This window comes from Tupaia chinensis, unplaced genomic scaffold (assembly GCF_000334495.1).
Source record: "Tupaia chinensis unplaced genomic scaffold, TupChi_1.0 Scaffold000014_1, whole genome shotgun sequence".
Classification (NCBI taxonomy): domain Eukaryota; kingdom Metazoa; phylum Chordata; class Mammalia; order Scandentia; family Tupaiidae; genus Tupaia; species Tupaia belangeri.
This window is the reverse complement of record NW_006159444.1, coordinates 4336691-4364283: the sequence shown is the minus strand read 5'-3', so window position 1 is coordinate 4364283 and position 27593 is coordinate 4336691. Positions and strand designations below refer to the sequence as shown.

The 27593-nt window shown below is 39.6% G+C and overlaps 1 protein-coding gene across 1 annotated transcript in view; it reads right to left on the bottom strand.

Annotated features, from left to right (window-relative positions):
* The window catches only part of SYNE1 (spectrin repeat containing nuclear envelope protein 1), a 596966-nt gene that overhangs the window by 208417 nt on the left and 360956 nt on the right, over nucleotides 1-27593 (bottom strand). The window contains exons 76-88 of the mRNA XM_027769865.1: nucleotides 24541-26701; nucleotides 20468-20805; nucleotides 20131-20275; nucleotides 19282-19500; nucleotides 15067-15326; nucleotides 13491-13656; nucleotides 12686-12838; nucleotides 10012-10164; nucleotides 9048-9230; nucleotides 8081-8218; nucleotides 2638-2823; nucleotides 369-491; nucleotides 1-139 (exon numbers count right to left, since the gene is read on the bottom strand). Coding sequence (XP_027625666.1) covers nucleotides 1-139; nucleotides 369-491; nucleotides 2638-2823; nucleotides 8081-8218; nucleotides 9048-9230; nucleotides 10012-10164; nucleotides 12686-12838; nucleotides 13491-13656; nucleotides 15067-15326; nucleotides 19282-19500; nucleotides 20131-20275; nucleotides 20468-20805; nucleotides 24541-26701 — 4364 coding nt within the window. The remainder of the gene's footprint in view (nucleotides 140-368; nucleotides 492-2637; nucleotides 2824-8080; nucleotides 8219-9047; nucleotides 9231-10011; nucleotides 10165-12685; nucleotides 12839-13490; nucleotides 13657-15066; nucleotides 15327-19281; nucleotides 19501-20130; nucleotides 20276-20467; nucleotides 20806-24540; nucleotides 26702-27593) is intronic.

The window sequence follows — 27593 nt, the reverse complement described above, 5'->3', positions numbered from 1 at the left end:
TAGCCTCCTCCTGCAGACGCAGGGCAGCATGGCACAGAGGCAAGCTAGCCACCACATCCTCGGGGATCCGGAGGGCACTCTGGCAGAGTTGTACAGCTTGCACCTTTGGCTTGAGGGACTCCATCTCAGATAGCAAATGCTGAAAGTACAATTTCATAGTTGAACGTTAAATCTTGTCATCATTTATTTTATGAGCAAAAGACATCTGCTAAATTACAGCTATTTATAAGCTGTAAATGTTTGGTGAGGAATATTTTTTAAATAATGCATATGGTGCTAATACTCTAACAGCTTAGGAAGTATTTTTTCTTCTTACTGTTGGTTTTGAACAGAGGTCCCCATCCATTTATTCTGTTATGTTTGCTTACTTGTCGGTGAGCAAGTTGCTCCTTCAGACTGAGACGTCCAACTTCTGGAGAAGTCAGGGTTGTCTGGGCTTGCTCCAAAGCAGCTTGTAAGTTTTTTAGCTCTGCCTCAAATTTTTTCATATCCTGGAGAGCAAAAGCCACTTGAATATCGATATAAGGAAGATTTAAATCGAAACCACAGTGAGATACCACCTCACCCCAGTCAGAATGGCTAAGATTAAAAAAATAAAGAATGATAAGGGCTGGCGAGGTTGTGAAGAAAACTTTCCCATAGTGGGTGGGAAAGTAAATTAGTACAGCCATGGTGGAAAACAATGTGGAGATTCCTCAAAGACCTACAAATAGAACTACCATATGATCCAGCAATTACACTCCTGGGTATCTACCCAAAAGATAAGAATGCACTCAGTCATAAAAACACATGTACATCTATGTTTATTGCAGCATTATTCACAATTGCAAAGACATGGAACCAACCCAAATGTCCATGAACAGACGAATGGATTGAAAAGGTGTGGCACATATACACTACGGATTTCTACCCAGTCATAAAAAACAAGCTTAGCATCTGATAGAAAGTGAACAAATATGGAAGATTTACTCTTAAGTGAAGTAAGCCAGACAATGAAAGAGAGTTGTATGTCCCCACTTAATATATAACGAATATCTGCACTCTATGGCAGAAACTGAAATACTGGATAATATAAAGGCATGGAGAGCAATTGTGGACACCAGAGACAGTGTGAGAGGAGAGTGGGAAATGGCAGAGGGTGAAACAAAGAGAACCAGGGGAAAAAAAGAAATAAAACAGTTATGAAACACAAAATGGAAAATTACCTGTTGAATAAAATAGATATGGCAGTATCTTTGACTGGGCTAATATTCAGTGTATTCTGGTGGAAAAATTCATTTTGTATGCTGTAATAATATCCAGTGAGTGAAGTGTAATGTAAAATAAGAAAAAGCTCATGAAAAAAGATATTAAATTTAAGTCCAAAGTCATAGGTGAAGAATAACATTACAGTCAAGAAAGCATGTCACAGATGAACATTTTATTTCCATAGTGGCATAGTCACTGTTACTACTATTTTTTTTTTGAGAAATTTTTGCTATAGGGCATGTGTACTCACTGGACAGTCAGAGACAGATGAAAAGTGACAAATCACCCCCCACTCCGGAGATTTGGCCATGCCACAATGCCTTCCCCTCCATTCTCCTCGGGAGGGGGGGGCGGTTGGGCACCCATACACATGCACTCAACATGAGTTTCAAGCCACCAGCTCTAGGACTTGAACTATGATTGGCCATGGAGGAGTCCAGTGCCTTAACCACAAAAGTCATGATGCCTTTTTGCATAGATAAAGTACATTATGATTTTTCCAACTGAAGTAAGCGTGACTCCATCTTGGAGGACTGCCTCCAAGAGAAATGGAGAATGAAGCAGAAGTGGCTCCATCTTGGAGAAGTGCCTCCATTATGAACTCTTATATCTCTTTCCCCATGGTTAAAAAGTTACTTTCTCTTACTAAGGTAGATGCCTTAAGATAAGGTCTAGTCACCGGACCTTGCCTTGAGACATGAAGACCATTATGATTCCATTGTGTTTAGGTAGGAATGGAACATATCCTTAGGGACAATTAACCTGCCTTTTCTGCTTCTGTGATGTGCTTTTGCTTGCCTTGCTTTTATGGTTGTAAAACCCTACCCCTTACTCTTTTAAACCCACTGCTCATTGTTTTGTGATTGCCACATCAACCTGGAAGAGAGTGTGATTTTTACCTTTTTAAGCACACTTCATCTTTCACTTGGGCTGTGGGGTTTTGAGAGACATGAGTCCCCCCAAATGCTTCTGGCTTAATCAATAAACTCTAATAAATTTGGCTATGTCTGGATGTCCTCTTATTTCTTGCTGAGTAGACAGTAACACCAACAACCCTGTGTGTGTGTGTGTGTGTGTGTGTGTGTGTGTGTGTTGTTTTGTTTTATTAGATTTTTGCCATAGGGAAAGTGTGTACGCTGGAGAGAAACAGGGAGAGAGGGAAAGTGAGAAATCACCCCCATGGGGTTTAGCACCACAAAAATCTCTTATCCTCCATTTTCCTCTTGGGATTTTGGGTATACACACAGGCCTGGTATGTTTTTCAAGCTGGCAGGTTTAAGACTCAGACCATGGAGTTGTCCATGTGGGACCCATGCCTTAACCACCACATCATCTGTTGGCCCCTATTTATTTATTTATTTATTTATTTATTTATTTATGAATTTTTACCTTAGCTGCATCTTGGAGGCTCTGCAAACGCATCTTCATCACCTGCTGCAACTCCTCAGTCTCGCGTCCCAGGTCTGCCACTTGCTGAGACATTTTCTCTGTATAGTACACGCTAGCAAGGCATTGTAATTTCTCCATCATGGCTTCCAGATCACTGTGAATTTCTTCAGATTCTTCTAGCAGGGTCTATTGTGAATGATCAATATTCGTGACATTGGCAGGTAGACAGAGAGGTATCAGTATCAGTATGGTGTGGTGGAACAACCACTAGACAGGGGAGGGAGTAGAAAGAACACCTCTCATGCACACTGTTGCAGGGGCTGTGTGTGGCGTATTGTGTTTAACCCTGACACCTCTGAGCCGGCACTCCACTTAGTAGTCACTTACTACCATTCCAGTTGTGCAATAAAAGAAAACATAGTCCAGTGACTGCAAACAACTTGCCATGGCCATGTGTGACTGAGAGTAGGATTGTCAGGTCAGTGTTCTGTCAACCCCAAGCTCCTCCTCCTGAGAGTCAGGACAGGGGTATTCCCACAGTGCCGAGGCTTGAACAAACTGGGTAGTTGATCATATTTCACCCTATATTTTCCCATATTGAAACTAAAAAAGTACTTTTCAGTCTCATATTCTGTATGTAGGATCTAAGTGCATATTGGTCTAAGAGATGAAACCAAGGCAAGAGCATCATAAGCACCTTTGACCAGTTGCTTTAAGTTAGACAAAGGGGTAGAAGCTACTTGCACTTCCTACAGAAGAAAAGCACAACCCTTGACATTGAGGAGGTCTCCTCAGTTAGGGCTGACAATACTACAAACAGATAAACCACCACGGAATGTGCAGTATATGAAAGGGAGAGAAAGAGAGAGAGAAGGCAAGGGTTACAGGACGATGCAGGTGAGATGTTCTGTGACTTGTTAGGAAGGTAGAAGGAACCCGGGAAGAGTCATGACTGGGTTCAGTCAGAAGGATGTTCATGACTTGAAAAGTGGGGAGGAACTGGAAAAACATTTCATGCTGAGGTAACAGCACAAACAATGCCATAGAACTGGGTGAGCAGAATATACAGTTAATGGTTTATGGTGCATGTGAAGAGGAGAACTGGGAGTAGGATATTCTTCTTGGGCAATAGACTCTTTTTAAGAATGAAGCACACACTTTGTCTCACTATAAATGCAGTACATATATATTCTGGAAAAGACATACCTTGGAAAATACTGAAAGTATAAAGAACATAAAATATCCCATAATCCCATAATGTAGGCAAAATTTTAAATAAGATGTAACTGCTCCCACGAATCTTTTTATTTCAATCTTTATTGTACTATGGAGAACAATTTAGAGATTCCTCAAAGATCTACAAATAGAACTACCATATGATCCAGCAATCCCACTCCTTGGTATCTACCCAAGGGACAGAAGAATTCTTAATTGGAAAAGTGCTTGCACATCGGTATTTATTGTGACATTATTCATAATTGCTAAGACATGGAACCAACCAAAATACCCATGAACAGATGAATGGATTGAAAAAATGTGGCACATATACTCTATGGAATACTACTCAGCCATTAAAAAAAAATAAGATCCTGGCTTTTAAGAATAAGTGGATGAAGGGAACCAGCAGTTAGTGTAATGGCTATGTCACTGGACTCCCACGTAGTCGACCGAGGTTCGTGTCCCGGACCCGGTGGCTTAAAACTCACGCCGGGCGCGTGTGCGTGCGTGCCCAAGATCCCGAGAGGAGAATGGAGGAGAAGGGATTGCGGCGTGACCATCCCCCCTGGGGGGTGATTTCTCGCTTTCTGTCTCTATGTCTCTCTCTGTCTGTCTGGCGAGCGCACGCGCCCTACAGTGAAAATCTCTCAAAAAAAAAAAAAAAAGAATAAGTGGATGAATATGGAAGATTTACTGCTGAGTGAAGGAAGCCAAGTTATAAAGGAGAGACATTGTATGTCTCCACTTAATATATACTGAATGTCCACACTCTGTGGTGGAAACTGAATGACTAAAGGATATAGAAACATAGTAAATGGTTATAAATACCAGATACAGTGTGGGAAGAGGGTGGGTGAAGGAGTAGAGTTTGGGGAAGGACATTAAGGAGAAAAATAGAGAGGCAATCATTTATGGGACAAAGAAATGGGTTATTATCTATTGAAGACAATTTTATAGTATTGTTAGCTGGACTGGTGAGAAAAGCACACGTTGGAATATTCTATTTGCAAGCTAAGTAACATGTGATTGAATGCATAAAAGAAGTTGGAATTAAAAAATTAAAAAAAAATAATAATGATAACCAGAAAAAAATTATAAAAAGCTATTTGATTATGAGGATGTGGATAGTAATGTCTTTGTCTTGACTGATATAAATGGTATTCATGCTGGAAAAAGAAAGGGAATACACTGAAAAGATACATGTGATTCAATGTAATATAAACAAGACTATGATAATAATAAATTAAATTAAAAAAAAGATAGAACTGCTGTTGTGTGAGGGCATATTTTTAAGGCAACTGAGATCATAGCATTCCTACAATATTCCATCTTCCTTTCTCACTGTCATCAGAGCCCAGAGATTGTCTCATAGCACACTCTTTTTGGGTATAGAGCAGCTTTAATTCCTAAGGGAAGCACATGAAATCTCCTTGAATATTGTCTACAATCTGAGCTCTCCCCAAGTATCTGTGTCAGACAACCCCAGTGTCTGGTGTCTCTTTTCTTGTGCACCTTAATGCGGCCAACTCACCCAGTTCCCTTGTTACAAAAATCTGGAAATTGTCTTTCACTTTCCTGCCTTATACCCACATACAAAAGCTCCAAGTCAGAAAATTCTAACTCTTTATTATCTCTTGATATTGTCTTCTCTCAATTTCCTAAGAGATCTTTCCATTTTTCTACAGGAATTTTGAAATCTCTTACACTGTCTTACCTTCATCAGTCTATTTTCCACTGACTGCTAAATTAACTTTCTTAAAGTAACAAGTCCTGGGGCCAGCAGAGGGCAAAGGGGTTAAGGCACTGAACTCCCTTATGGCTGTCTGCTGTTCCAGTCATGGACCTGACAGCTTGAAACATGCTGGGTGTGTGTGTGTATGCATGCCCCAAATCCCAGGAGAATGGCGGAGCATGGAGAGAAAGAATTATGGTATGACCAGCACCCCCTAGGGAGTGATTTCTCAATTTAACTGTCACTGTCACTCTCTCTCTCTCTGCTGAGTGCACACTCCCTATGGAAAAAATAAAAATAAAAAATACATAAATAACAAATCTGAACTTGCTATTTACAGGCAGTGTAGTTGTTAAAAAGCTTCTGAGTAACTAGGATAAAGTTTAAGGTCTCAAAAGGCTTTCATGATCTTTTTCTTTTCTTTTCTTTTCTTTTCTTTTCTTTTCTTTTCTTTTCTTTTCTTTTCTTTTCTTTCCTTTCCTTTCCTTTCCTTTCCTTTCCTTTCTTTTCCTTTTCTTTTCTTTTTTTTCCTCCTCTTTCCAGCTCTTCAGAGCATCAAACAGAGTACACCTCAGTCTTATTGCTAGAATTTTGACACACGTTTTGTCTAAAACAGATTCTGAGACACAGGGGCTGCAGTGTTTTTCTGGGCTGAGCCTCATATCAGCCTTCCTCAACCTTCCTGTTAAACACCGGGCACTCAGGTTAGCACCTTCCTGAGGACTCCTTCAGCTCCGAGCCCTTCATCTCCACACTTATCTCACCATATTTTAACTGATGCCTTTCTCTAATTGTCTTTTCTCCTTCCTCTAAATATCAACTCCCTGGAGTGGGGCAGGAAATGTTTATATTCCAAATGCCTACCAAAATTGTAGTTTGGAAAAGTATTCTACAAAAGATTGCTGAATAAATAAATGAATGCCTAAGTCTGGGAGCTATTGAGAACACTATATTTATGATCACCTAAATGACTACGTTGTATTCGATTAACTACCAATACTGAGTTAGAAAAACTGACATTTAAAATATAATTATTGTTATTCACACTGTATAAAATATTTTTCACATTTTGTTTTAACCTTAGTAATGAGTCCACAGCAGGGCTGAGCGGTAACAGTCATGAACAGGTCTAGTTCTAACGGTTTTGACAATCGCCATACATTTTGCCAATTGTTTTTCAAAAATATTTTAACAGATTTTCAACAGTGTTTGTAAGTTCAAATTTCCTTAAACATGAACTGCTAAAACGAATGTTAACTTGATAGTTAAAATTCTGTCTCTCTCTCTCTCTCTCTCTCATGCATGTAAATTTGCATTTCTAGATTTCTAATAAGGTTGGGTATTTTTTAATGTTTACAAGTCAATTGGACTTAAGTCTTGTCTATTAATACCTAAGCATATCTTAAAGCAATTTGCTCTAAGATTGGAATTAAGAAAGGTATCTTGGGAGAAGAGTAAGCGATTGATTAGAGAAGGGAGATTGTGGATACAGGGAGATAAATTGGTGGCTAGGAAGGCGTTCCAGAGAGAGAGAAACAAGCTTTTGCTCTAGAACTCTGTCAACTGAAATGGAAAAGGAAAATAACTTAAAAGGTACAAGTATCCATATAGCTCTTAAAAGAGAGAAAACCTAGAATACTTGAGGATGTCCATGTACCTTAAATAAAAATCATTCTATATTTTATTGTAAGATTACTAACTTACTAGATGCTTGTATCTAACTCAAGCCTAAATTATAAAGGATGAAATAATTTCCTGGATGACATCTGAGACAAAAGGAACATTTTTGTCATGTAACTTTAGAGGAAATGAAGTAATGCAGCCACCATGTGATGAGGACACGGGGTATGCTCTCAGCTGGCCTCTCCCTGCTGTGGAAGGCCAGAAGATGGAGGCTTGGGGCTTAGAGAAAGGAGGCCTGAGAACTCCTGCCTGCACTGTGCAGTATGCTAGATGTTTGCACATGCACTAAACCATGTGATCCTCGGCATAAGTCTGAAATATGAACATTTTTACATCTGCGTCTTAGAGAGGAAGGATAAAATCCAGAGAAGCCGTGCATTTTTGCTCTGACTCAAAGAGCCCTAAATGGCAGAGCTTGGTTTTCTCATCAGTCTGAACTTGAAGCCCATAATCTTTCCACACTTCACTCCATCATTCTTCATGGGGAAGAAGTTCCCACCACATCCCTGCATCTAACCATTTCAAAGAGGCTGAGCAGAACAGAACAAACAAACACAAGGCCTGTATAGCTGATTGGTTTTGGTCTTGAAGAAAGGGGGAGGTCTAGGGAAGACAGAAATTTTACAGTTGCACGAAAATCTCATGGGTAGTTACTTCTCTGACGAAACACGAGACACCTCATTAGGGCTATCTTTACATCCTCTTACTTTGGTGACTATGATAATTTTACCTTGTAGCCCTCTAAATTTTGTGTTAGTCTGGCCAGTTAAATAAAACTCTCCTTTGTTACTCTCTGAAAACTATTTTTACCTGATGTGAAATGTATTGTTCCCGAAGTTGGCTGGCAGAATTCCAAGCAATATTTCCATGGACCAAGGTTTTAGCCTTCTCAATCCACTTCAAAATTAATTCCAGCATTTCATTATATTCTTCTAAATGTGATGCCGCCTGAAAAGTCATTAGCATTCAGATAACAAATATAAACTTAGGTTCTTGAGCTAGAAATCAGTCTTCTCTCGGTCTCCTAGGATACAGCAAGCCTAGGAAGTTGATCATCATAATAGCTGTGACATTTAAGGTATCATTATAAATCGTTTCCCTGTTGAAAATCTGCCAAATGTTTTCCTGTGACTTTCACATCAAGTCCTTAATATGCTTGAATGATTTCTCTTTTTCTTATCCTACATTATCATCTCTTCTTCCTCTGTCTAGCTTCCCTTCATCCCTTTTCCACTCTTCATTGGGCAAAGAGGTGGTAGGCAGAAATTGCAGCATGACTAGTTTAAATACCATAGTTATTTTGGTTCCAACTCCCAGTTTTAAATTTCCCTGATTGAATATACAAACAATACTTAATTGTAAAAGCTCAGTCAATATTCAACAAGTATAATGGTTATGTGACCTAAGCCTATTAAGTAAATATGAGCTCATGCATCCATACAGCTTATTTTAAATACTCAAAAGTTGCCCCAGACTCACTTTATAAAACATTAATAACTAAGAATTCATTTCATAAAATACTTCTCCAGTGTACAAAATACTCACCCAAAGTCCACTCATCTGATCACCTTTGTTAACAAATTTATAGTATAGCTTGATATAATATAAATACAGGTTTAGAGATAAATTTTAGGAACACAGATATGGCATAAAATAAGCTATACTTAACCTACTCACATCATCGTCAGTATTACCTTTTATTTATCTTTGAAAGAGAAATGCAGAACAACAAAGTATCTGCCTTAGAGGATTTTGATGACTGTCCTGAAAAACATACCTGACTGAGCTTGGATTGCCGGATCTCTGCCTGTCTAATGGTCTGCTGGTGAAGTTCAGTCAGTTTTCCTATCTTCTTGGCCAGTGGCTTCCCCAGTTGGCCATTCTGCTCTGAGAAGTTCTGTATTGCTGCATCTAATTCCATTAACTTTGAATTACAGCCATCCAATTCCTCTCCCAGCACCTAGACAGTCATCAAAATGAAAGGATGTTAGACTATGGAAAATCAGTTTCTCCAGGTTTTCCAAGATCAGAAGGATTCTACTTTAAATGATATTTGTCAAAGCCAAATATTATAATGAATATTTCTACTATGATCGGGACCTTTCTGTTTCTTTGGCTGGAAGGGCAAAGCAGGATATGCTGTAATCCTGGTGTTTACTTCCTGCGAGTCTCAGTGAGAAGGCTAACGTTTTCCTTCTGCCCCACCCAGAAAAGGATTAGAGCCTCTTAACTCACCAACAGAGTGAGATATAACAACTAGGGACATAATTAACTTTGGAATGTTCATGCTTGTATTCCTACATCCTCACTTACGCTGTGTCACGTTCCTCTCTGCACATGCATTTATTCTTATTAATACTGTCCAATTAGAATGACAAATTATGTAAGAGAATCTGGGCTCTTTTATTTTTTAAAATGGCTTTCTTTTAAAAAGTCTTTATTCAGTTTTTTCAGAAAACACTGACAAAATAAATTTCAGTTGCAATTTCATATGCACCCAAAATAAAAGTGCTATTTATAACACTGGCTTGCAAAGTAATGAAAAACTACAATTTTGGAAAAGATGGTAAACAGTGTGGACACCAAAAAAGGTCTCTGCTGTCTGTTTTTACTAACTGGTAAAAGCAAAATAACAATGGCTGCTAATAATTTCAGTTTCTATATCCACAGATGAAACTGACTCCCCAGATCACTTTCTTCATTCGTGGCACCCCCTTACATTTGCCCTTCTCCTACCTTACCTTTTGTTCAGCTTTGGCTTCGACTAAGTTATCCGTCTTTGCTTTCAGCCTTGTTAGGATCGTTGTGAGGTCTTTGGCTACCTTCTGAATTTGTCGGCTGAATTCCTGGCTCGTGGCCTTGCTCTGCTCCAGTTCTTTTACTTTGTCTTGAATCTAAATAACCAATGAGAACAGTAGAACCCGCCATGGTTGAAATTAGAGAACAGACACTAAGTCTCTCAAATGATGTTGGTGAGAAACAGTTCTGTGGCCAACGCTCCCCTACCACTGGTGCGCTTGGTCAAAGCAGTTAGTTGCAAGCACACCTCCAGGCTGGCTGGCTGTCCACCACCTTCACATACTCTCTGCTGTCCCCGCAGCAGCACAAGCAATGCGTGGACAGCGATTCCTTATTAACTGCTACAGAATCGTTGTTAGAGATGGCCAGGTACACACTGTTTGCATCACATCTTCTCTATTCACTAACTTTGTGACCTTGAGCATAAACTCTAAACCTTTTTCTTACGAAAACGGGCAATTCTCCCAAAGAGATAAAGGCACATAGATTTGTCTCCAAACAGCTTTTCATAGTTGGCTGTTAATAATCTGTTCACTCTATTTTTAACTTTTCAGTTGCATCCCTATACTATGCCAATAAAGTATTAAGCATACCCAGTGGGAAGGAAAGTGAAAAAAAATGTGTTAATATTTATAAATTCCTGTGACTTTGGTTTTATTTGATAGCAAACATTTACACTTTTGCCTAGAATTAAATGCTGAAGAGAAGGTGGTAAAGAGAAGAAATTGTTTCTTTATATAATTGAAAGGCCAGGCTGCCCTGCAACCTAGTGGTTAAAGGGAGTCGGATCCCACATGACTGACTGTGGTGTGTATCCCAGCTCCGGCAGCTTGAGAAACATGTCAGGGGCATGTGTGTATCCCAGCCCCGGCAGCTTGAGAAACATGTCAGGGGCATGTGTGCATGTGCTCCAAATCCTGACAGGATAGAGAAAGGGAGAAGGGATTGTAAGTGACCACATAACATTGGGGTGGAGGATTCCCCTCTCTCCCTCTCTCTCTCTCTTTCTGGTGAGTGCACACATCATTTGGCAATTAAAAATATAAGTGAAAGGCCAGCCTTCAACATTTTGAGTCAAATGCCAAAGTAAAAGGAATACATGTGGATAGCTCTATTATGAGGAAATTTATGAAGAGAAAAAGAAAACCTCTATTAGAATTAAAAAAAAAAAAAGATATGAACTTCCCAAATCACCCTTCTCAATAAACTCTCCAGGGTCTAAGAAGAGAAGCCAAATAGGCCAGTTAAATATTTGAAATAGAAAATAGTATATATTAGTCCAGGTTGACATGATGCAGTACAATTGGATTTCAGTGATATTTTTAAAACTTTGTATCACATTGGAGATGCCTCATAAAGATTTTATAGTTCATATTGACATAATGCAATACTATTTCTCCATTTTATGTAGTTAGAATTAGTAGTATATTACTAGTTTCAGCAAGTGGTGTAGTGGTTAAGGTGCTGGGCTCCCAGAAGGCAGACTTTGGTTCAAGTCTTGGATCCAGCGGCTTAAGACTCATGCCAGGCACATGTATGAGTGTCCAGAATCCCAGGATGAGAGTGGAGAAGGGACTGAAGTGTGGCCATTCCCACTGGGCAGGGGAGGTGATTTCTCACATTCCCTGTCGTTGTTTCTCTCTGTCTCTCTCCAGCAAGCACAGCTGCCCTATGGCAAAAACCTTAATAAAAGAAAAAAAGAAGAAGAAGAATTAGTAGTGTATCTTCTACTTGTCTGACATAGAATGATTCTGGTGGCTTTAGCATTAAGCAAATAGTTCTAAAAGCCCTCTGTATTTCCATACATTTGTTTCTTGAGGCTGTTTATACCACATAAAAGTGTGTCCTCTTTATGTAGTTAAACAAAATTTTCAAGACTAGAAAAGACTATGTATTTCATCTTAAAAAAAAAAAGAAATTTATACACATGAGATTATGTTATTTTTCGCTCCATTTCTGGTTTACCTTATTTTTATTACTTTGATCGTCCCTCTCCTAAAATATCTTTATCTACTTAATTTAGATCTTGTGAATTGCTGAACTGAAATACTAGTTAGAACAATGCTTGGCAGATTTGGGGTATTCAATAAATGCATTGTTGAACATAGGAAATAAATATTATGTTTTTATTACTTTAAGTCATTTTTTTAAGGTGACAGAAAATACATATATTATTTTTATTGTTGGTATTATTGTTCACATCTATGGTCATCTGATGCATTTCAAAAACCACTAATTTATATGACTGGTTTTTTGTTTTTGTTTTTAGTTGCCAGTGTGCACATGCATTTGAAAGAGAAAGAAAGAGAGAGAGAGAGAGTAAGAGAGAGAGGGAGAGAGAGAAAGCACCCCCTAATGAAGTGTGGTCATGCTACAATCCGCATTTCTCCATTCTGTCAAGATTTGGCTCACACAAACACATCTCTGGAGTGTTTTTCAAGCCACCAGGGCTGGAATTTGAACCATGGTTTCTAGGCACAGCACATAACTGCTACACTGTGAGACCAAATGTGATCTATTTTTTTTTTACAATTGTTTTTGAGAGGAAATCATTGTGTCTCATACAGGAATACTGAGTCCATAAAGAACAGAAAGACATTTTAATTGTAACTTTACCTGATCACGTATCTTTAGGTCTAAGGCCACTTCAGCTAACTGAAGGGAGAGTTCAGAGGGTAATATGGTCTGAAGACCTAGGTACTTCTTCTTCTGTTCTTCAGCCATTTTCTCAATGTTCTGTCGGTGATTTGTGGCTTCTGTTAGGAGAATCTGAAGAGAAGGTCAAAATAAAAAATTTCTGAGAACTCAATAAGGAAATTAATTTTTATGGGTATAGAGACAAGGCTGTATATTATTGATCAATATATGATTAAATGTGGAATTAGAGAAATACTGTAAAATAAAACCAAACTTTACTTCAGTCTTTGAATGTAAGTCATGTCCACCTTCTATAAAACTAAAAAAAAACTCATAAAATAATATTAAATATCATGTATGTAATACATGTTTGAAACATTTTAAATCAATATTTCATTAAATATAAATGAGTGTGTCTAATTAAAATCTCAGCATTTAAAAAAAATGATTGGTATAGGGATCAGCAGATGGCATGATAGTTACATCACTGGACTTCCCACATAGTCAACCTCAGTTTGAGTCCCAGACCCAGCAGCTTAAAACTCATGCCAAGTGGATGTGCATCCATGCCCAAGATCCTGAGAGAAGAATGGAGGAGAAGGGATTGTGGCATGGCCATCCTCCCAGGAGGTGATTTCTCTGTTTCTCTGCTTCTCTCTCTCTCTCTCTCCAGCAAGTGCACGTGCCCTATAGCAAAAATCTCTCTTAAAAAAGAAAAAGAAAAGGAAAGAAAAAAGAAAAGAAAAGGAAAACGGTTGGTAGAAGAATGAGGAGATTTTCATACCTGAAGTTCTTCAAGTTGAGCATCTATTTCTATTGTTGGATTCCCTAAATATTCCTTCGTTTCCTGAACCCAAGATTTCACAGAATTGATTTGATTCTCCACTGCTTCTCGCTCCTTCAACTCTTGCTTGACAAACTTCCCGTTATTCTTCACTTTGTCCTGCATGCTTCAGACACATTAGAGGGAGAAAGTAGAAGTGAACTAGAAATGAAAGGAACTCCCTAATACATGACATCATGTATTAAAACAGACACAAAAAAGGAAAACCTGCTACCTTTTTTAAAAGTGCAGGTATGTCTCCTGAACTGGCAGATAATTTTCATGACAGTGAAGTTTAATTCAAATATAACAGAAGAATATATGTCATATGAAGTGAATAATTTACCCTGGGAAACTGAGGCTTTAATTATTTTTCTAAGTATCCTGCAGGTGGTTCAATTATTTACTTTGGAAATCTACTCAGGAAATCTACATCATCAGAAGAATTGGCATTTAAAAGGAATGCAAAATTGAAATATTTTTAACTGTTAAAAATCAGTTTTCAAAAAGAAATCAAGTTTTGGAAATACCATGATTAACCATCTTAATTGTGTCCAAATTTCAAGTATTTATTTGAATTAATGCAAATTTGGTAAAAGTGCGAATGTATGTGGAATCAGATTAATTACCCTGGCATAGTCTATACAAAAAGAGGTGAAAGTAGGGTATAGAAGGAAAAATCAATTAATACAGAATTAAATTATCTAATGACATTTTCTCTCTGCCCCAAGAAGTAAAGTAGGCCATTACTGGTTAATCATTAAGATTAATTTTCTTTCTACTATTGTGTCATTGGAAAAGTCATGATTTATGTTTCTGTTATTATATGCAACAATGTGTCATGACTTTTCCAGTGAACCAGTTGATTCGCTACCAGTAAATGGTTATTATTTACTTGAACTTCGGTGTCACCCCTGTTCCTATCTCCCTGTCACTCAACGATAGCTTTTCATGCCTTTCAAACCTAGATTTTAAATATCTCTCAATTGTTTCCCTTCCAAGCAGTTCTTCTGAATCCCTCTGTCCTCCTCCCCTACCACCCAAGGCTTTCCTTGACAGAAACATGGTTACTTCTAAGCTTTTTTACTGTCATTCCTTCATTTGGTAAGACTCTCCTCTCACCTCTAAGCCTTGCTCAAGTCTGCTTGGTTACACCCCACATAACCCTTCTGGAGGGATTCTGTTTGCAATTCTCCTTGCTGGTTCCCTTTGTTTGGAGTCCCTTAGCACCCTCTTCATATGTGATGGAAATGGCTTCTCTCCTCACCTATCTCTGCTGCTTGAGTAAAAATCTTCTGAAGGTAGAGATTAGTCTATCTGGTTCACTAATATATTTCTAAATACTACCAGATATTGCACTTGTACAGTAAATGATTAACACATTAGGAAAATCAAAACTCAGGGGTGATGGGAACAGATGCCCACTTTGTCAAGGCTGCAAAACGGAACACTTCCATACCCAAGTACCACACTTGGGGGGTCCCCTTGGGTCAAGGCCAAGTTTAATAGCAGAGAAGGACAGCAGGTGTATAATTACCTGAGGCACCGATCCTGCATCGCTGCAACCTCCTGCATGATGGGTGGCTCTTCTCCAGGGGCCAGCACAGCCCCATCCTGAAGCAGGCTCAGAGCTTGTTGCTGCAGCATGCCTAAGGTCGACTGCTGCTGTTCCAGCTCCAGGACAAATGTGTCATGATACTCAAGAAGAGTTAAGAGTTCTGCTTTTGAGGCCTTCTCGGCTGAACTTTCAGGGAATTTATCTTGTAGCTGATCAATCATTTCAGTGGCTTTTTTAACCTGATGACAAATATATGTATTATGAAGCTCAAAAATAAATAAATTGAAAAAGAAAACAGGACAATTCAAATAAATGTGACATTTAACATGAATGCATTGGAGTGCATTAGAGGTGATGGTATAAAAACTTTAAATATCAGGAAATTAAAACCAAAGCAATCTCTGTAACATAAAAAGAGAAATTACTTCTATAACTCTGAGTTTAAAGCTTGATCTCAGACAACATCAGGGTAATCAGAGGCTGTTAGTAAGTCAGAAAATAAATGAAAAACTCTAATATTTAAGTTACTGTGAATATATATTTTTGAGTCATATAGGAAGATATGGCTTTAAACATTGAACCCTACTTAAAAAATGGAAGAAATTATGTAGAGGATTTTGGAAATTAGTTAAATTCCTGTCCATTTTTAAGACAAAGAAAAATATTTACGTTTTTTCTTTCTTTCTTTCTTTCTTTCTTTCTTTCTTTCTTTTAAAAATAAACTATTGGGCACATGCACTTGCTAGAGAGAGTCAGAGGGAGAGAGAAAGTGACAAATCACCCCTCAGCCATGCCACAATCCCCTCTCCTTTACTGTCCTCTTGGGGTTCCGGGCATGCACGTACATGCACCTGGCATGACTCTCAAGCCTCTGGGTCGTGGACTTGCACTGCACAGGTGGCCGCGTGGGATCCATGCCTTAACCATCATGCCACTTGCTGGCCCAAGAGCAGGTCAGAAAGTGGAACAAAATGGGCTTGTCCTCCTTTCAATCTTTAATCGCTTGATTTTCTAGTTGAAATAATCTGACCCTGGGTTAAATTGTTAAATATTGTTTTTTGTTTCATCGCTTAATATTTATCACATTAAAACTGAAATGAAAAGAAATAACTTTTCTCATCCCCAAAACAGATAAGGATATGACAAAAAAGGAAAACTACAGACCAATATCATTGATGAATATAGATGCAAAAATTCTCAAAAAGACACTCGCAAATCGTATCGAACAACATATAACAAAGATCATTCATTACGACCAGGTAGGCTTTAAACCAGGGATGCAAGGGTGGTTCAATATACACAAGACCATAAATGTAATACACCATATTAACAGAAAGAAAGATAAAAACCATATGATCATCTCAATTGATGCGGAGAAAGCATTTGATAAAATACAACATCCTTTTATGATTAAGACTCTCAGTAAGATTGGTATAGAAGGGTCATTTCTGAACACAATAAAAGCAATCTATGAAAAACCTACAGCTAATATTATACTGAATGGGGAAAAGCTGAAAGCTTTTCCTCTGAAAACAGGTACTAGGCAAGGCTGCCCACTTTCTCCACTGCTCTTTAATATAGTACTGGAAGTCTTAGCTATTGCAATCAGAGAAGAGAACAGTATTAAAGGCATTCGAATAGGCAAAGAAGAGTTGAAAATATCTTTATTTGCAGATGACATGATGGTATACTTAGAAGACCCAAAGGTATCCATGAAAAAACTGCTTGAAGTAATAAGTGAATACAGTAAGGTGGCAGGATACAAAATCAATATCCAAAAATCTATAGCATTTCTATTTATGAACAACAAGTTGAATGAAGCAGAGCTGAAGAAAGGAATCCCTTTCACCATAGCCACAAGGTGTATAAGATACCTAGGGATAAACCTAACTAAGAAAGTCAAAGACCTTTATAAAGAAAACTACGAGAATCTTAAAAAAGACATTGAAAGTGACATAAAAAAGTGGAAGGACATCCCATGCTCCTGGATTGGTAGAATTAACATAATCAAAATGGCAATTCTACCCAAATTAATCTACATGTTTAATGCAATTCCAATCAAAATACCAGAGATATTCTTCAGAGATCTAGAAAAGACAATTATAGAATTTGTCTGGAACCATAAAAGACCTCGTATTGCAAAAGCAATCCTGCGTAAGAAGAATGGAGTAGGAGGCATATCACTCCCTGATCCCAAGATATACTATAAAGCTGTGGTCATCAAAACAGCATGGTATTGGCATAAAAACAGACATGTGGACCAATGGAAGAGAATAGAGACCCCAGAAATAACTCCCAAAGCTTATAGCCAACTGATCTTTGACAAAGGATATCAGTCAATCCATTGGGAAAAGGAAAACCTCTTTAGTAAATGGTGCTGGAAAAACTGGGTATCCACCTGCAGAAAGATGAAACTGAACCCCCATCTTTCACCATTAACAACAGTCAACTCAAAATGGATCAAAGATCTGAACCTAAGACCTCAGACAATAAAACTACTTGTGGAAAATGCTGGGGAAACTCTGGGAGACATTGGAGTAGGCAAAGACTTCTTAAATAAGACTCCCAAAGCACAGGCAATAATCCCTAAAATAGACAAGTGGGACTATATTAGACTAAGAAGTTTCTGCACAGCAAAGGACACAGTAACAAGTGTGAACCGACAACCCTCAGAATGGGAAAATATTTTTGTTAAATATGCCTCAGACAAGGGACTGATAACGAGAATACATAGGGAACTCAAGTGCCTTATGCGAAAAAAAATGATTAACCCGATTAAAAGATGGGAAAGTGAGCTGAACAAAAGTCTCTCTAAGGAAGACATACGAACAGCCAAAAAGCATATGAGGAAATGCTCGACATCCCTCATCATAAGGGAAATGCAGATAAAAACCACAATGAGATACCACCTAACCCCTGTCAGAATGGCAAAGATTAAGAATATAAAAAGTGATAAGTGTTGGCGGGGATGTGGTGAAAAGGGAACCCTCCTACACTGTTGGTGGGAATGTAAACTAGTTCAACCACTGTGGAGAACAATATGGAGGTTCCTCAAAGATCTACAAATAGAACTACCATTTGATCCAGCAATCCCACTTCTGGGTATTTACCCAAAAGACAGGAGAACGCTCAGTCAGAAAAGTGCTTGCACATCCATGTTTATTGCAGCATTATTCACAATTGCCAAGACATGGAACCAACCTAAATGTCCACAAACTGATGAATGGATTGGAAAAGTGTGGTATATATACTCTATGGAATACTACTCAGCCATAAAAAATAACAAGACCCTGGAATTTGATAGAAAATGGTCAGATATGGAGGATCTATTGCTGAGTGAAGTAAGCCAGGCTATGAAAGAAAGATATTGTATGTATCCACTCAATATATACCGACTATCCGCACTCTATAATAGAGAGCAAAAATTCGGAGGACATAAACACAGTGAAGGTACTTAATGAGAATAGGACAGTGTGGAATGGGGTAAGTGAAGAGAAATAGTGGTTGACTGTTTTTAAAAAAATAATTAGAATAATAATAATAATGATTGGGGAAAACATAGAAAAGATATTGAATGTTGAAGCGGGGAGGTTAATGTCTCTGTATTGACTGACATGCATGGCATTCCCTTTTGAAAAAGCAATGTAATACACTGTAAAGTTATATGTAATCCAATGTAATATAAAGAAGATTATGATGGTAATAAAAATAAAAAGAAAAAAAGAGAGAGAATAACAATTTCACCTATAGCATAGACATATTGCGAAGGGTAAATGAGTTAGTACATGTAAAAATACATTGAACATTTCCTAGCATGTAGGGAGGACTAAAAACTTTGCTTGTACAACACAAGTTGAATGTGAGAAAAGCCATAAATTCTAGTCAATTGTTAGTGACTGCTCCTTCCCAATCTTGAATCTGAAAATGGAGAGTGTTTTTCTGCCAATGCCAGGCAGATAACTATGGGCTTCCCTTGCTATGTGGGAGAATCTGGAAGAAAATTTGAGGGGGAAAAAAATTTAGAAAATTGTCATCATTTCTTTGTATCCAAAATTTTCTTTTATTTCTTTAATAAATCCAGGAGAACTGGATTTAAAAAAAAAAAAAGAACTTTTTCTTGTCATAAAGCCAGTTTCAAAAAGGAGCAAAATATAATAATAAAAATAATTTTGGCCTATCAAGAGTGGGAATTACCTTATCATTAAATCCCCTCCATTCATCCACTGCATCTTCCAGTATCTTCTCCTGGTCCTGGGCCACCGCACGGAGACGTGTCCAGCGCTGCCAGACAGTGGTCATGGATCTGCTTAGCATGGCTTTGCTTGCATCATTCCCAGTTTTCTCCAGGTGTGACGCTTTCTCCTCGAGGGCTGCAGTCTTCTCATGGAAAGAGTTAACCACTGACACTAAAGCCTGGGGCGGGGGTTGAGATAAGAATGAGAGGTTAGGGGAGGTTTGGTAAAATCCAAAATTATCTGCAAAAGGAAGTATTCGATACAAATTTATTCTTCTTTTCTAGTAACTTCTATATTTATTTTTTAATGTTGGCTTAGATACTCTAAAAGAAATAAGGCAACTATTATTATTATCTATCAATATTAAAAACAAAAGTTTATTTTCTACCTTTCCTACTTTTAAAAAACAACAAAACTGTAGGAGACAAATTTGATATTTTAGTATATCGCATTTGTCTTTACGTTACTTTGATATATGAAGGAGATTCAGTTATTAATTTTGAAGTTTCTTTTAATTTACCATCAACAAACTATTTACTGGTATATATTAGGTACCACATCATTTCACAAGTAAATAGCTCTGAGTATCTCTTTTTAAAACTAAGCTATGCATTTCCAAGGCAAATCCTAAAAAGGTAACAGTGTTTCATTAATGGAAAACATCTAAGAGATGTGGTTAAGTGTATCTTTATCATATTTAAAGAAGTCAGGCCAAAATGAAGCTTGATATTCTTTTCTAGAGCCTTCATGTGGTAAAGACCCATTGCAATGACAATTGAAGAATATTGAGAAAAAGCACACAACTGACCTTGTGTTCTGACAGTTTTTCTTCTGCTTCATGACTGGAAGAAGCTTTCAGTAAAGAAAACTCAGACAATTTCTTTTCTGCATCATTCATCAACTCAATAACTTCTTCTCTTGCTTTCTGGTAATCCTGCCATTGAGCTGCACATCTGTAATGAGTTCAACAGAAATCAGTGAGTGATAGGGAAATTACATATTTGCCTGCAAAACTCTGGTATTGTCTAATGATGCCTAAGAGAGAAGAGTGGATTCACGTGCTAATGTATATCGTGGTGCTACTTTCTGTGTGAAAGTTTGCTTCACTACATCGTAAGCCTCATATCTCTGTAAGCCATAAATACCTCTGCAAGAGATCCAACTGCCTGTGTGAGTCCTGGATAATCCTCTGGCTCTTCTCTTCCAGTGTAGCCATTTTCTGGGCCAGATCTTCTTTGGCATTTGGCTTAATGAGTGGGTCTAGACTGGCCACCAGACTTTGGAGTTCCTTCAGATTACTTTGGAACTGATCTTCTGTACTGAAAAATTCCACATGGCTTTTGAGATTTTCTTCCGTACTCTCCACATCTAAGCCATTGCCTGCCAGTTGTAGCATTTCTTGGGCATCTTCAAGCCAGTCATTAGCTACTTGAAATACTTGATAATACTTTTGACATTGACTATATAGTTCAGTCAAGGTAGCCTGAAAAACAGTAATTACAGTCATTACAAATACAATGAAGTCTCAATCACAGTGTGTTTGCAGAAAATAGTTTCTTTTTTTTTTTTCATTTATTTGTCTGTCCTCAGTCCCATGGATATGTATACATAAGTGAATTGATGATTGGTGAAATTGTTTTGCAGAGCAATATGATACATTCCTTTATTTTTCCTTCTGCTATTCCTATTATCATTTTATTATTGCAATTAAAATTAAAAGGGGGAGAAATGGATTAGCAATTTTTATTGGTATCTTGATTAATTCTGAAACTTCCTCTCCAAGGAAAAAAATATAACAGTAATACCTGTCAGACTATGCAGTAATGCTTCAGTTAGTTACAAGTAATAATAACAGCAAACTTATGGACTGGCCTTCACCAGGTCAAATAGCAATTTCTGCAACGGAAACAGTAGGCTGTCAGGACCAGCAGTTAGCGTAATGGCTATGTCGCTGAACTCCCATGTAGCTGACTGCAGTTTGAGTCCTGGACCTAGTGGCTTAAACTCACGCCAGGTGCGTGTGCGTGCGTGCCCAAGATCCCAAGAGGAGAATGGAGGAGAAGAAATTGCGGCATGGACATCCCCCCTGGGGGGTGATTTCTTGCTGCTTTCTATCTCTGACTCTCTTTCTGGGGAGCACACAGACCCTATAGCAAAAAACCTTTCCAAAAAAAAGAAAAAAGAAACAGTAGGCTTTGTGTCTTAAATAGAGATTGTAATGCAAATCTTTTAAGTCTGGAAGGCTGATCCTTTAAACTGGGAAAGAAAGGAAGTGGTTCTAACTGGCCATCAATTACTGCATAACAGAAGCTGCAGGTATGCGATGACAAAGACACAGCGGGGTGGTAGAAGGAGGTTTGTGCCAAGTCAGGAAAGAACAGATGCGGGCAAAGCAAAGAATCAATGGTGGAGATTCGAAATGCCCCAGGAATCACAACCTTCAGTTATTTGGGCCAAGGTAATCAGTAAGAAAAGATGGCAGAAAAATAGACATCTTGAAAGATTTTTTTTTTTGGAGAGTTTTTTTTTTTTTTTTTTTTGCTACAGGGCGCGTGTGCTCGCCAGACAGAGAGAGAGAGACAGAGAGAGAGAAAGCGAGAAATCACCCCCCAGGGGGATGGCCACGCCGCAATCCCTTCTCCTCCATTCTCCTCTCGGGATCTTGGGCACACACGCACACGCGCCTGGCGTGAGTTTAAGCCACCGGCTTCAGGACTCGAACCACAGTCGACTATGTGGGAGTCCAGCAACATAGCCATTACGCTAACTGCTGGCCCCGACATCTTAAAATATTTAATGTTTGGGTTAAAAAATCACCAAATCTGGGACCAGCAGTTAGTGTAATAGCTATGTCGCTGGACTCCCATGTAGTCAACCGTAGCTAGAGGCCCAGACCTAGTGGCTTATACTCACACAGGGCTCGTGTCCATGCATGCCCAAGATCCCAAGAGGAGAATGGAGGAGAAGGGATTGCGGCATGGTCATCCTCCCTGAGAGGAGATTTCTCACTTTCTGTCTCTCTGTCTCTCTCTCTCTGGCGAGCACTCGTGCCCTATAGCAAAAACCTCTCCCCAAAAACAAATCGCCAAATCAGGATCAGCTCCAAAGCACAGTGGTTAAACCTTGTGCTGAGGCAGCTGGATCCCACATGGCTGACCACAGTTCAACGTCTGGCCCCGGCAGCTTAAAAAACACTCTGGGCATGTGTACACACGTGCACCAAATCCTGACAGGATGGGAAATGGAGGAAAAGACTTGTGGTGTGTATACACCCTGCTGGGGTTCTCTCTTTCTCCCTCACAAGTGTACTATCCTTTGGCAATTAAAGAATAAAAATCCCCAAATTAAAAGAAGCAGGCTTATATGACATGCATTATTCAAAGATAAAAGTTCCAGATACTTTCTGCTTTTATTCTTCATGCTACATTATACAGTCTGTCTCTACGCACAGAGTTACAGGGAAATCATTAACATTCACAAAGGTCTTGAATCAATGTGAAAGGGTAAAAGTCTGCTGAAGCTACTTTAGTTTAAAATGCTAGAATGTTACATGATAACGTTCATTAAGAATTTATCAAATAGCAAAATAAAAGTTTTGCTATTGAAAGTATTAACCTTAATCTATGTGGAAAATAAAGGTAAACAATAAGAAATGGTCATCAGCAACTACTTCATATCAGGTCAGATACTAAGAAGATAAATCTAATAAGGGAACATTATTATTCCCCTTCCACAGAAAACCTGAGACAGGATATATAACTTGCCCAAGTGGCTGCGATTACGGTGTGCCTTTCTCTAAGGCTTTAGCTGCTGTTACCTTTAGGGAAGTTGTCTTTTATCTAAATGGTTGGCCAAATCCACTAGAATCTCGAGGGCAGAGGACAGATGTGGAGGAAAGGGGTTAAGGGATTAAAGGAAGCACCTCTGGGTGCTCTTTATATATGTGTGTGTGTGTGTGTGTGCATGCATGTGTGCGTGTGCGTGTATGTATATACGTACGTATATATATGGACCCCCGGAAGGGTCCTGACATTGCAGTCCAACCCTCAATTGTGAACACACATGTGGCTGGTGTATTCTGGAAGGTCTCTGGATGCAAACCTGGAACCTCTCATGCAGGTCAGCGTCTCAGTGTGTTGTGAACTGCTGCACCATTGTCTGGCCTCTCCTCTTATTTTTGAATGCACACAACTTGTAAGCTGCAATTATCAGGCCTATCTGGGAAATTCTGTGCACACTCCCATTTCTCTGTTACCACCATGTGAAGTCTTCATGAATATTTGAGTCTGTGCTACAGGGAAACAGGGCAAGAGACGTAGTTCTCTCTGAGGAGGGGGTGAAAATAGGACAACGAATGAACAACAAAATAGTGTGGCTCAGAGCCAGTGGCAGGGCTGCCATGTCCCCCTGCCTCAGCGTTTGAGGACTCACCATCCAGTGGCAACCTCCGAAATGCCAGATTTCACATTGCCATGCTGGGAGGGTGTGCATGCGTGCCCAAGATCCCGCGAGGAGAATGGAGGAGAAGGGATTGCGGCGTGGCCATTCCCCCTGGGGGGAGATTTCTCGCTTTCTGTCTCTATGTCTCTCTCTGTCTGTCCGGCGAGCGCATGCACCCAATAGCGAAAAACCTCTCAAAAAAAAAAAAATGGGCATTGCTAATTACTCTTTGTGAATCAAACCTGTTATTAATCTAAATACATGGTACTAATTGTATTATTAAGATCATTTATTTCTCTGAGAGGCGAAAGATCACTGAGGGATTACACTATTATAAGCAAAGTGAAGTCCGGAAACCACATGAAATGAGTTGATGTGCATAAATGATCAAAAACCCTTTTTCAAGCTAGGTGGGAGCAGTGGTAACACAACTGAACCCACATGGGAAAGGTCCTGAGTTGCATCCTGGGACCTCCCTGAGCACGCTGGGTGTACACATGTGTCTGTCATCTGAGTCACCAGAGACTAGGGGTAGGTCGTAGCATGAAGACTCTACTGGGGCTGTCTCTTTCTCTGTCTCTATCTCACTCTCTCATGAAAAGAAATAAACATGAAAAGAATCCTGAAGTCACTGTTGGAAATTATTCTGTAAGTATCAAAAAAGAACTATTTAAGGAAGCAGTTCTAACCAACCCACCAAGCAAACAAACCAATTTCCTGCACCTATTTACAATGAAGCAAAGAGGGAGAAAGAACAGTAAAGCCTGACGATGCCAACCTGTCTGGTGCGTAAAGCTTCCTGAATGTCGCCGTCGAGCTCTGAGAGTTCAGCAAGCGTGTGCTCTAAATCAGCAGAGATCAGTTCCTTTGCTTTCGTGAATTTCTCCTTCTCCTTGCTGCTCAGGGCAGTCATGATCCTTAAGCTGGACTGGACCTCTTCCTGATGGATCTGGGTCTTTCGGATTTCCTCCTGGATGTCCTGCAGGCTGAGGTCCAGGCACACTGGCCCACTGAGCTCCGCCTTGACTCTCCTCAGCCAGTCCAGAGAGCGGCTCATCTCAGTCTGGAAGTCAATACTCTGCACCATCCTGCTCTCGCACTCGGTCACAGTCTCGCCAATGGCAGACGTCAGCAGATTCAACTCCTCTTGCCAGGACTGGATCTGATGCTTGGCTTTCTCATAAGCCAAGGGATCAAGGTGTGGAATGAGATCTTCCAGGTGCACAGTCACCTGTTTCAGGAGAATCCCTGAGTCCTGCAGGCTCCCCGCCAGGGAGTGATACACTTTGAGCTTCTCCTCTGCAGGCAGCGTTTCCTCATTCACTTTGGACTGCTCTGTTTTCACAGCCTCTAGTTGCCCCTCCAGCCGGCGGCACATCTTCTCGTGCTCCTGGTAAGCACTCGTGGTATCTTCTAGAAAGCTGACCCTTTGTTCTGTTTGTCGCTTCAGCTTGTGATACAAGGTGACCAGATGCAGCATCTTGTCTGGCTGCCAGGGCTGGCCTGTGCTGCGAAAGCTCTCTTTTTTCTGATTCAATTCATCCACTGCCTCTTCAAGGGCCACTACCTCACCCAGAAGAGCTCGGCAACCGTCCTGAAGAGACAGTGCTTCCTCGATGACCAGCTCAGCGGGAATTTTGCTCATCTTTAAGAACTGGTCTTCAAGTTCACTCAGAGACTGGGTGGTCAGCTCTATCAAGGAAGCGTATTCTTTCCGAGCAAGAATTGCCTCTTGGACTTTATAGAACTTGTCTTTAGCCAAGGCCACAATGACATTCAGTTGCTGGGGCAGAGCGTTCAGCTTTTCACTGAGGTAGGAATGATCAACTTCATTCAGCGATGGCAACATGGCCTGCCCAGTCCTCTGCAGCATAAGGAGCAGGTTCTCATATTCCGGAGATTGTTCAAGAATGTGCTGGTATTTGGCCAGCTGTGTGTGAAGCTCAGGGGTCTCATTCATCAGGTTGATTTCAGGAAATGTGACAATATCGGCTTGTTTGAGCCAGTGACAAGCTTTATCAAAATCTTCCTTAAAATGCTTCCTAGAAACTAAATTTTTCTCTAGTTCTTGTAACCGATGGCTACACTTTTGTAAAACACTGTCGTACACACTCTGCAATTCCTGAAGTTTCCCCAGCACTTCTCCCTTTTCCTGCTCTGGGACTCCTTTCATTAACTCCCGGCCCTGGGCCCAAAGTCCCGTGACCTCATTTTGGTACGTCTTGAGACTGGCTTGCGCACTTTTACACGTTTTCACCTGTTTGCTCACATCGTCTGGGAGCAGGCAAATGTGTTCCCGGAACATTATCTTTCGCTCATGTTGTTGGATTTGGCTGGTCGCCTGGAACACTGCCATGAGAAACTGGGTTTTCTCAGACAAGGCTTTGTTTAAGTACTTTCTTCTCTGGCCCACTAAGTCACTGAGACAGTTCACGTGCCTTTGAGCCTCGGAGAGTGCCTTCTGGATGATCTGCCGCTCATTCAGGCCGAGGTCAGCCATTACGCGGTCAGCGTCCTTTATGAGCGACTTCAGAAGCATCTGTTTGGCCTCCAGCTCACTGCAGATGGCCAGGTGATCCATAAGGAGATTTTGAGCCATCTCAGGAGGCGGGCTCTGCTTCAGGGCCTCAGCGATGTTGGGTTGTTGCTCTTCTGCCCACTCCATGAGCTCCTGAAATCTTGACTGCACCACATTTAACTCCTCCAAGTTGGTGACAGATGCCTGGATTTTCCTTTTCACTAGATCCTCAAGCTGAAACCAACGTCGTTCATAGTGACTGGTCTGCTCTTTCACTAGTTCTTTGTCATCTAAATTCAGATGCTCTATCATTTTCAGCTTTTGCTCTTTCAGATCGTCGATGGCATGCTTTTTCTCCTGCAACGCCAATGCTAACTTTTTCAAAGCTTCCAGGTGGACGGCGGTACTCTCGGCATCAGATCTGCAAGTACATTAGGAGATATCAGAGCAAATTGTCTTCAGTCAACATCAATGTTTGCTCCCAGTATGTTAAATTCTACTTTACCATTGACAGAGGCACTATAATTATCATAGAATACATGCCCCATATGTTTTCTTTATCTGAAGTTGAATCAAATCCAGCTGCCTAGGTACTTCTCAACTCCCATTTTTCTAGCTAATGCTGTCCTCCCATCATATCTGGTATATGCTTTTTGCTTCCTCTGGCTCTTATCAGCTAGGCAGAATCTGCTTGATAACAAGATCCCTGGATGATTTGTATTATATTAAACATTGGGAAGCAGCAATTTACTGCATTCTTGTCAATGGCAATAAAATTAATTAATTAGTGATCATGATTTATGTGCTTTCTTAAAGGAAATGGCTCCAATAAAAATATACTGCTAGATATTACATACTGTAATGTACAGCTCATGACTCTAACAACTTCTCAACTGTGCAGCTCACTGTATTTTATCATTATAAAACCAAAGTGACAGATAATAACTTCTGGAAATGCTCTAGCAAACTGAATCAATTCCTTTTAGAAGCTTCTCACAGTTAGAAATATAAGAACAAACTTTATACATCAGACTAGTCAATGCATTTTTAAATACTAATCAATGTATGTTTCTATAAAATAAAAATTAATAGAAATTTCTTAAATTGACAAGCTTACACATTAAAACAAAACTCAATGAGTAGTTTTTATTCAGGATTTGTAAAGAGAAAAAATCAATAATTTGGGGACCAGCAGTTAGCGTAATGGCTATGTCGCTGGACTCCCATGTAGTCGACCGTGGTTCGCGTCCTGGACCCGGTGGCTTAAACTCACGCTGGGCGCATGTGCATGCGTGCCCAAGATCCCGAGAGGA